The sequence below is a fragment of the Ylistrum balloti genome, unplaced genomic scaffold, assembly GCF_031769215.1.
Source record: "Ylistrum balloti isolate Yb309-2 unplaced genomic scaffold, AGI_CSIRO_Ybal_v1 Utg370326, whole genome shotgun sequence".
NCBI lineage: Eukaryota > Metazoa > Mollusca > Bivalvia > Pectinida > Pectinidae > Ylistrum > Ylistrum balloti.
In genome coordinates this window covers 163,775-175,457 of record NW_026782238.1, presented here as the reverse complement: position 1 = coordinate 175,457, position 11,683 = coordinate 163,775, and the positions used below count along the sequence as shown (strand labels likewise).

Genomic DNA, 11,683 nt, shown 5'->3' with positions numbered 1-11,683 from the left:
CTCTAAATTTGTGTAATCTTCCAAACTGCAGGCGATATAGTAAGTAGATTGTATTGTGAAATTGAAGTCCCCGAGTTTTGACGTAACATGCTTGTCACGTTTTAATTAACGCGGGCAATAGCACGGGTCATGTAATTGACGTTCTGCTAAATTTATCAGATCTCGGAAAATTGCCAAATTGGTTGAAATTTTGGCTTGTGCACCCCGCCCCCTCACCCTTTCTCCCGCAGCTGTGATTTGACATGACTTTCGATCATTTTTTTATGGAGGACAAAACGTGTGTATGATGCAGTTTCATTTATTATCTAACTCTGAAGTTGTATTAAAGTGTCTTTTTTGTACAATCACTTTTGTTTACCGATATGTTACTTCTATGCTGTATCCCAAGCTGTTCGAGACATAATCTTACCATCCCTAGCGGTCTCTGATCTAAGTTATTGACTCATTGACCAAATGTCTAAACGACACATGTTTTGATTTGTTGACAAAAAACCATATCATAACAAAATATGTCTCATATTGTTTACATATCAATTGGTAGATTGTTGACCTACTCGTCCTCGGGCAAGAATCCTAGAGGTGTTGTCCGACGCTCAATACGTGGCAGTTTGTTTCTCGAGAAGATGACAAACGGTGTCATGGTTGTATTCTCGGGCAATATTTTACCTCCAGATTCTCTTGATGGGATGTGACGAACTTCCCATATGTTATTTAATGAGGTAGATACTGACTTCTACAAGGAATCGGCACCCTATAATGATCATGGGTGTTGCTTGGGCGTCAAACAAGGCAAGCATAGACCACTTGAATGGAGAAACGTTACCGGAGCAAGGTTATAGTGTAGTCTCACTGACATATCAGACACAAATCCGTTGCATCATGTCCATTTATTGATGATTTTCAAGTAGGAAGTATCGCTCTCTCATGATTAACTCACAAGTTTGAGACAAGGGACATAACCTTATTCCAGCATTGTTATCTCTAAGTAATTACATTGAATGGTAAGGGAGGAATGCTCTTGTATTACAAATGTATGGACAGATGTGATATTGAATCTGCTTAGTGATAACGAAACATGACACGGATTCACCTCTATTATCATCTTTTTTTTTTTTATTTTGCTTCATATTGTTAAACAGAAAGTAAAGCTAGATGATAAACACGGCATTCTGTTCTGCTTGAATGAAACTTCATACTCCTTTTTCATGGAAAGTATGCAGACTTCAAAATCAAGTTATGGTCAGAGAAGTATTGAAAACCCAAATTTGGTTTAAATCAAAGCCTGGTCTGTGTCACTGTCTTCTAGTATTTGAAACACAATTCAGGTCTTTTGTCGCTCTGACAAAATTTGAATACTTATTATCCTTGTACGTTTTCAGGAGTATCTGTCTCAATCTTCATTTTATTAAAATTTTGTCCTAAATTTCTGGAATTTAAGTTAGGATTATGATTTTGTTGACATGTTGGTATTTTCTTGGTGTTTTTTCTGATCTGGATCGTGTGTTTAGATAATTCAAAATCTCAATATTTGTCCCTGTAAGTATCGCAATGTTGTTAACAAATCTGAATTCTAGTTTATACATGTGTCAGTTTCTACTTGACCAAGTTCTGACCCCACCTACATTCCCTGTAAAATGATTATCGATTGTCACTTGTCCGTCTCCGCGTTTCATAACCATTAGCGCTTCCTGTCGGTATGAAAAAACAATTCATATTTTGCCTGGATTTCAACACACCTAGTATAACAGAAAAAATCTCCCGCTAAGTTACATTGACTTTTTAATTTAAGTACAGTTACAAAATGAAAAGAAATCAAAACGTAGAGTATTTTTCTCTGGTTTTTTTTAACGTCTCATAAACAGCCGAGTTATTGGTAGGCGGGGTATCCGTCCCGTAAGTTGTTTAGCTCATTCAATAACATTGTAGAGGTCCGTCGCGTGTCATCAAGAGTAATAAGGTAAATATCTTGTCCAAGGACATATTTACGACAGCCCAGACCGGTTCGTTGATTTACTGTGGCTAAAACGTGTAAACAACTTTACACAAACATAAACTTCGGTTTGAGTACTACCTAGTATAGAGACATCGACCACAGTCTGTTTAGATACTCGACACGGGGAGAGAGTTTGGATACTACCCGACGAACAAACTAGGACTGATGATCATGAAACGATCTAAAACTGTACCTAAAATGAGGACACGGACCACTTGGTTTACGGTACTTCCCGTCATGACGACAAAGGCCAGATTTTTGTGTTGGATACTGCTCGACATGGCGACACAGACCAGAATTTGGTGTTCAGACCTACTCGACATGGCGACACAGACCAGAATTTGGTGTAGAGACCTACTCGACATGGCGACACAGACCAGAATTTGGTGTTGAGACCTACTCGACATGGCGACACAGACCAGAATTTGGTGTTGAGACCTACTCGACATGGCAACACAGACCAGAATTTGGTGTAGAGACCTACTCGACATGGCGACACAGACCAGAATTTGGTGTAGAGACCTACTTGACATGGCGACACAGACCAGAATTTGGTGTTGAGACCTACTCGACATGGCGACACAGACCAGAATTCGGTGTTGAGACCTACTCGACATGGCAACACAGACCAGAATTTGGTGTAGAGACCAACTCGACATGGCAACACAGACCAGAATTTGGTGTAGAGACCTACTCGACATGGCAACACAGACCAGAATTTGGTGTAGAGACCTACTCGACATGGCGACACAGACCAGAATTTGGTGTTGAGACCTACTCGACATGGCAGACCAGAATTTGGTGTAGAGACCTACTCGACATGGCAACACAGACCAGAATTTGGTGTAGAGACCTACTCGACATGGCGACACAGACCAGAATTTGGTGTTGAGACCTACTCGACATGGCGACACAGACCAGAATTTGGTGACATGGCGACACAGACCAGAATTTGGTGTAGAGACCTACTCGACATGGCGACACAGACCAGAATTTGGTGTTCAGACCTACTCGACATGGCGACACAGACCAGAATTTGGTGTTCAGACCTACTCGACATGGCGACACAGACCAGAATTTGGTGTTGAGACCTACTCGACATGGCGACACAAACCAGAAATCGGTGTTGAGACCTACTCGACATGGCGACACAGACCAGAATTTGGTGTTCAGACCTACTCGACATGGCGACACAAACCAGAAATCGGTGTTGAGACCTACTCGACATGGCGACACAGACCAGAATTTGGTGTTGAGACCTACTCGACATGGCGACACAGACCAGAATTTGGTGTTGAGACCTACTCGACATGGTGACACAGACCAGAATTTGGTGTTGAGTACGACTCAACATGGCTAGAACAGATATAACGTGAATCAAATTTCAAGGTTCTGAGGGGAAATTATCTTTTCATTAGGTTGGTTTCTAATATAATTGCTCTGTTCTGTTTCCATCAAAAAGGAAATAAATATATAGTTATCCTGAAATAGATGACGGTGTCACACGTGTATTGCTGACACGGTAGACAATGAAATATGAGTACTATACAATATGTCTAATTAGCTCCCGCTGTCTATGTAGATCGGCTTATGTAAAGGTGGGCGATCATAAACTGCAATCCTACCTTGTGGCATTATAAACATACACGTATCCTATAACTAGGTCTAGCAGAGCCTCAGAGGTTGAGCTTCCTTGTGGTCGACTCCTCTCGAACGCTTCAGATAGGAAGTCGATTAGGAAGAATGGTTTCCGGGGTAAGGGGGTTGGGGGGGAGAGCAAAAACAATGTAAAAAGAACAAATATATACTAAAACAAGAACAAGAAAGAGTTCAAGTTCAAGTTATTACATGTAGCAACACAGTTCATATCACATAAGACAAGGCCGAAGTTAACTATCGTTCTCGAATCTCGAGAACCAACTTTTCAAAATTCTCATGGCGGAGAAAAGTGCATGAACGACATTTTTGACTCGCAGTGATACCTTGTGCGTCGCGAAATCTATCACAAAGGAAAATTTAATCCATGTATATTTAATCAAAGCATCTAGATAACTTTAAATTGATAAAGTGCATGCTTTACTTTACTATCATAATGAAAAAAAATAGCGGGATCTCTGAGGTCGGGAGATTACCCCAATTTTGATCCATACGATCGGAAGGCGGGATGGGGAGTGAAAATCGGGAAACTCCCGACAAAATCGAGAAAGTTGGCAAGTATGGGTCAGTGGACAGAGCCTAATGCGTTCCTCATTGGGCAACACAAAGGCAAAAAACAGAAGTATTGTCAATTTTCACGTTATCAAGAAAATATGTAAAGACTGAGGACCGGAGAGAGAAACAAAATGTCCTTATTTAGTCGTTTCTTCCGACTACTCGATAGGAAGCAGGTAAACTAGGCTGTATGCGATCCTTTCATTGCATGACTGAGTTTTCACATTTCCTGATAGACCGATTCTAAACATTCTCACTTTGCTCACACTAGATCAACCCATAAATAGCGCTCATGTTAAATATAACAATCCAAATTTGTATCGAAATATAATTACAAGGGACACTCAACGTTTTGTAATCTGAAAATATCTATAAATGAGCTATTTATAGTAGGTCTATGATGGTTAACGAAGATCTTGGACCTGAGCTTACGCCAGACATAATCCTTTTCTTGTTATAATCTGTGACATTACGTCATGTAGTCACGACTGCACACTAATGAGTACACGAACATTAGCTCAGTTATTTTAATGTGCTTGTTTGTACAAATCAGTCACATAAATCGATCGGTTTACTCTTTAATAACATCGTAACTTGTGATATATCAACTGCCACTTTCTTCTGATGTTTAATCAATCAGTGGAGAAGATATCAAATGTTATTGGAGCCGACATGGATATTTTGATTAACATCACTAGAGTAATATTGATCATTTAATTCGTCACGATACACAAAGTAGTACAATATCATGTTGTGTTATTCCGCTTTCACATAAAATTTGTAAAAGTCTGTATACATCAAGTAGCATTTGACCGTCCGGTCTTTTGATTGGTTGTTGAACTTTGAACTTTGATTGAAAGGGCGTTTCACTCACTCTTAGAAATTACAACGCGCAAAAAAATAGTTCTTTATTGTTTTTAATTTGATTTCATATGAATTTCTATATATTTATTATTGCTTTGTAGATGAAAAAGGCATTTATGATTTGATATGATTTATAATGAATTATAAAATACCAAGGTATTCATAAGATTAATTTATAAATAAGATACCTGTACGGATATATTACTGTTTGAAATCCTGATAGACTGTCTATGATATCACAGTAGGATTTCAGAATATATTCCTAACTCATGACATTTACACTGTAAATAAATATGGAAAGCATTGGCATTAGTCGCTTATTTTTGTAAATATTTACATATGCCGACGATTTAACCGTAATTCTGGTTTAATGCTCTTTTAACTGGTAATGGGTCTGAAATATGATTAATTGATTGGTTTATTTAAAAAAAAAAAAAAAATGTCGAGTATTGATAATGTCAATAGAATAAAGGATTAAGTAGTAGACAATATAAGTGTGACGATGTCACCTTCATCAGATAAATGGCCAGTGTTAAACGTACTGGCCCTGACGTATGTAAGGTACGAGACGGTAAGGAATTGCTCAACCTTTGTGGCTGTTGTTTATTTCTATGTACACTAAAAGTAGTAAGATGAAATTAAAATGTTATAGACACAATGAACATGTCTATCCTGTGTGACACAGGGTCGTAAATCGGTTACTAGAGTCTGTGATTTCCCTAATGCTATCCACTAGTTTCACCATCTGGACCGGCATTGCCCAACCGTTTGACTTATTTTCACCTCCTGTTTTTACGAGAACACCCGCTACCTGGATACATTGTTAAACAAATGGCATCCAGTATGTTTTATAAACAAAATAAGTAGAAACAATGTGAATGAAATCACACAGCAATAACTACGATACCAGCCATATTATTCAGATTATTGAGCTGTGCTAACGAATCTTTAGTAATCCGGTGTGATTCAACAATGAGGATTGCAGTGTCAATACACTCAATTCGGAACAGACTGTGAAACCGGAAGTAGCCGAGTTATATTCCATGTTGTCATGTTATACCGGAAGTAATTTGCTCAGCTTAACACGGCGCGTGATCAATAGTAATCAATATTTGTTTGTCGCGCAAGCAATAGATATTAAAATTAAGATATGACATAAAACCTGTCTCGTAATGAATACATACCTATAGAGATTCATTATCCGATACTTAACTATTTAATTTTATTTATTGATGGACGGGTGTCAAAAACTCTTCTGGTGACGTCATATGAAGGGGGAAATCAAAGGATTGAAAAAAAAACCAGTAATGATTTATTGTACCAATAACCATTCAATTACAAAATGAGCACTTACTCCCGAAAGTGTCCCAGGCAAAGAAATAACATCTCGTAAACTAAAGCTACGTATCAATAGTGTATCACAAAGCATTGAAATCCCTAACGGTTACAATAATGTATTATATCACAAAGCATTGAAATCCCTAACGGTTACAATAATGTATTATATCACAAAGCATTGAAATCCCTAACGGTTACAATAATGTATTATATCACCAAGCATTGAAATCCCTGACGGTTACAATAATGTATTATATCACAAAGCATTGAAATCCCTGACGGTTACAATAATGTATTATATCACAAAGCATTGAAATCCCTGACGGTTACAATAATGTATTATATCACAAAGCATTGAAATCCCTGACGGTTACAATAATGTATTATATCACCAAGCATTGAAATCCCTGACGGTTACAATAATGTATTATATCACCAAGCATTGAAATCCCTGACGGTTTACAATATTGTATTTTATCATCAAGCATTGAAATCCCTGACGGTTTACAATAATGTATTATATCACCAAACATTGAAATCCTTTACGGTTTACAATATTGTATTTTATCAGTAGCAGCAAATATTTACAGTTTAATTCTGAAAAAAGCACCATCAGTTTTGTTTGTTTTTTTTTTTTACTTTCTTCTTTATTTATTTATTTTCTTAACTAAAAAAGTTCATAAATCAGTTTTATTACCCGGCTAATAATGAATAACCAACCTAATTAAAGGGATTCTGTTTTTCTGTTTGAACTTATCTGTTTGAACTTTTCTGTTTGAACTACTGGTATCAAGTTATTATTTTGATTTTGAAAACAAATAGTGTGAAACAATATTCATGTAGATATGTTAATTTTGGTACGTTACTCTCGTGTTCTTTTCTTTTACAATGATATTCCAGTTGGTCATTCATTGGTCTTTTTTTAACATAGAAAACACTATATCACTTTTACGTGGGGAATGGAAGGCGAGAATAGGAAGATCAAACACATCGCAATAACAAAAATGTATGCTGAGAAATTTGCTTGGTACCAAGCATCAATTATGTTAGAAATGTCGCGGAGTTCGGATGACTAGGGAGTCACCCACAGCTGTGGTCATATGGGGACTGTTGTCTTGGAAAGCATGGTTATATGGGTACTGGTGTCTTTGAAGGCAACGACAGGCAGGGGAGGGTCACTTGAAAACGGGTGTCCATGGTGTCTTGGGACAGCCATAGTCATATTTGTAATAGTGACCAATGATATACCAGCAACTAGGGGCATATGGCAACTGGTGTCTAGTGAGACATTGGCAAACAAGGTCACATGTTAACGGTCGTTAGGGAGACGCCAACAGGCAGGGTCATATAATGATGGGTGTCTAGTGAGACTCCAAATAGCAAGGGCATATGTTGATAGGTGTCTAAGGAAACACAACCAGCGAGAATGAGAACGGTTGCCTCGGGAGAAAGGAACAGCAAGGGTAATAGAGGAACAGTTGTATAGGAAGGCTCCACGATCCGGGATCAGGAACTTTTACAACTAAAACGTTATCATACAAAGAAACAAATCAATTACATACATTCATATCTGATAAAGGATTTATTTGTAAGAGATAACATCGTCAAACACCACTTTCAAACTACTGCACCCCTGAAACGCCTGATCAATCATTGGCACAACAGACATATTTATATCTGGCAGAAAAGAATCACTTAAGCAGACAAACAGTCCCGGTTTCGCTGCGAGGAAACAAAAAAAATCTTTGCTGATTTGTCATCTGTGCATGATGTCTGTAAACGAACATTTGGATTTGATGGTGACATCCGATTTAGTTCCGGATCTGACAAGGAATCACGTGACCGACCACGGGATAGGTCGGACTGACATGTTTTAATATGATTGGAAACAGAGAAGACATATGAGGAATGTGGTCGTGGTGCGTCTGGAATTGGCATGGTTGTAGTACTTGGCATTCCTTCGAAAAGGCTGTGATGTCTGTATTGCTTTCTTCGTGGAACATTGTCGAATTTCATAAATGCTTCGTCAACTGAAAGGCCACGCCCCGAACGACGATTCTGCCCATGTTGCAGTTTGCTTGGACTACAGTGTTCAAAGTATAGAAATGATCCACTATCTCGCCGTCTTTTAGAAAATGTTTCGTCTTTCTGAAGCCCTAGAGAGTTAGCACGTGATCGCCGCCGTTTATACTGAACCGGAGACTCATTGATAACAGCTGGACTCCAGACCATGTCCAAATCCTCCAGACACTGCCAGCTTGATGAATTATCCCCAGCGGGTATCGTCGCTTCCTCCCTTATAGACATTAGACGTGCATGTTTCATCCGTATCCGTCTTCTCTGAAGATATAGATCAGAAGGATTTAAATACAATTCCGACTGTTTACTGGTCTTGTCTTCGAAATCTTTTCTAATTTTTTCAGGTGACATTTGATGTTTGGAGGGAAGTTGAACAGGTTTCAATACGTTTCCTAGTTCTAATTCCTCCTCTTTTATGGTTTTCATCTCAATCCTCCTACTCTTCCCTCCACTGGATCTAGTCTGACAAGAGCTCGATGAGGATGATGTTGTTGTCGTCTTTGGTACCGATAAACTCATCGTTGTCGTTGAATAGAAATCGTCGTTTTCATCGCACGTGCTTGATTTTCTCGATTCCCTCGTGGTAGGCCCACAGAAAAACTTATTTATCTCGAACCGCATCACTCTATTCATAAATACATATATTACTGGATTAATTACTCCTGTTAGAAAAACGAAGCAGACAGCCGCCGAATCACTAGACGAGACTATGGTGACTGACCTTAGCCTCAAAATCGAAACAGTAATATATGGAACCCAGCAAATCGCATACGTAAAAGCAATTAACAGGATAGTGCGTACAGCCTTACATTCCATAGTTTGATATTTTACTTGGACATTTTGTGAAACGTCACTGATGTCTGACGAATCACTTTGCAGATCCTGGACTGTAGTTGTAATTCCACGGATTGAACTTGGCATCGATGGATACACGCGACTAGATCGCTTTGTGTGGCTAATGGCTGCTTTAAATATGCTGAGATAACATATAGACTGGATACTGAGTGGGAGAAGGAAAACGATTATACATACGGAGATGAGGAATTCGTTTGATTCTTCCCAGTTTATTGCACAAGTGTATTGGCTGGGTATGTAGTCGTAAGTCCCCCAGTTCAGCAATAGAAGAGACGCTAACACTATGCTCAACAACCAACACAGTCCTATGAGGATGTTGGCTAGTTTCTGAGTAAACACATTCACATAGCGGAGTGAGTTTATGATCGCATAATTCCTGTCAAGGGAGATAATCATCAAGGAAAACTGTATTGAGAACACACAAACACTGAAGATAAATCCCTGAATTTTACACCAAATGTCGTTAAATACCCAACCTGACGAGGAGAAGACGGACGTCAATGTGAAAGGCAACACGAGGATGGACAGTGCTGGAAATATAAACAAAAATCATGTATAATACAGAACATAACTATTAAAGAATTTGAATTCAAAAATATCAAAATATAAAGTATTGACAAAATACCCTGAAACTCGAAAACAAGTCGACATCAAAAATAAGCCTTTCCTGAAATACATCCTGTAGTTTGTTATGTAAATGAACCTGTCCAGCTAAGTATTTAAGACAATTAGACGCGCCTAAATATAGAGTCTTCATGATAGGCATATTATATAAATGTTTCCATGTATTTTAATATCATCGCCCTATATATATTCACATTCCTATTAATAGATTTAAATGATACGGTTTACCAACTTGGTCTTCACTTATCTGTGAAAATCAATATCTTTGAATGTATATGACGTTTATCTTGGGATATATAGGACTATGTGAGTTGTATTTGTTACATAAATACATCCCGGTAAATGTAGAATTATAAATCAGTTATCAATATTATGTAATATGTTTAATTTACAACATAACATAGAGATAGGTCATTGGTATGGTCTTCGTATGTTTGTATAGTTTCTAAGCTCTTGTGTTTAATTATAGTGGTAGGTCATTGGTATGGTCTTCGTATGTTTGTATAGTTTCTAAGCTCTCGTGTATAATTAAAGGAAATTAACATTGACTTGCCAACCCATAATTTCTCTGGGTAATTAAAGGCGAAGAGAGCTCACTTTTAACAGTTGATGTGCTTTTTATAACAGCGATGATGTGACATCTTCAAATTACCTTTATAATTACAAGTTAAACTACTGATGTTAGACATTAAAACTACTTAAAAGCAACATGTCAGACTGTCAGGCTGACAGTACATGATGTAAAGCGTCTGAAGATTAATACATGAAAGCGCTCATGCTTTACACGTAAATGCACATCGTGTTTCTGATTATTGTTCTCATATATATATATATATTCTTTTTTTTTGGGGGGGGGGGGGGGGGGGGGGAGGGAGGGATTCAATTATGTTTTTCGCTAAAACAGTACTATATCTAATGATTTTTTACATGTGCCACGTTAGATAATTTTTCCTTGTATCTTATAAGATGATTATAAACTAAGTTTTAATATGTGGTCATTACTTGAAACTAGCCAATTGTCAAATACATAACATACTAAGAAACTGTCTGTATAGTTTTTGGCATTAAATTACACATTGGAATTAAAATGATAAACGTTTGATTATGTGACAGGAAATCATTATCTTTAAAAGGGCCTACAAAGTGTATTTAGCAACTTAAACGGTGGGATATATTACGTTTTCCTGGCTATGTGTATACAAAGAACTTCATATCAAAAACCATCATAAACAATGTAAAGTACAGTACACATCTTACCTAGCTCCGAGCAGGAAAGGTTCAGCACAAAACTGTTGGATATGCTTAGGAGATTTGACTTCCTGTAAAAAACAAAACAAACCATTCCGTTTGCTGCAACAGACAGAGCTAAAATCACCCCAAGACACAATGCCATCAAGGAGAGACCTACGTTTGCATCTTGTTGACAGTCTACACTGACAGTCCGATTACAATCCGTTGTCGACATGACTCGTTAGCATGTAAACAATTTGTGTTCGAATACAGCTTTCCTGTGGAATAATTTTTCCATTTTGACAAAGAATATCTGGTTTCTAACTGTAGTAAATCCTATCCTATTTTAGCCTGAGAGATCGGTTTTCCAGTAAAATTTATCATTTGGTATTATCATACATAAGAGTAATTTCTGATCAACTACTTGTAAATAGACACGTTAGTATAACACATCCGTTTTATGTATGTCCACTGTAGTGATAGCAGTAT

At 37.7% G+C, this 11,683-nt stretch overlaps 1 protein-coding gene across 1 annotated transcript; it reads right to left on the bottom strand.

The window, feature by feature from the left end:
• Positions 1-8,101: 8,101 nt before the first annotated feature.
• Positions 8,102-11,429, bottom strand: LOC132553429 (octopamine receptor beta-2R-like). The gene is made up of 2 exons (XM_060217673.1): positions 11,222-11,429; positions 8,102-9,870 (listed from the first exon to the last, which is right to left on the bottom strand). Exons 1-2 carry the CDS (start codon positions 11,427-11,429, stop codon positions 8,102-8,104), a joined length of 1,977 nt encoding a protein of 658 aa, XP_060073656.1.
• Between the last annotated feature and the right edge of the window lie 254 nt (positions 11,430-11,683).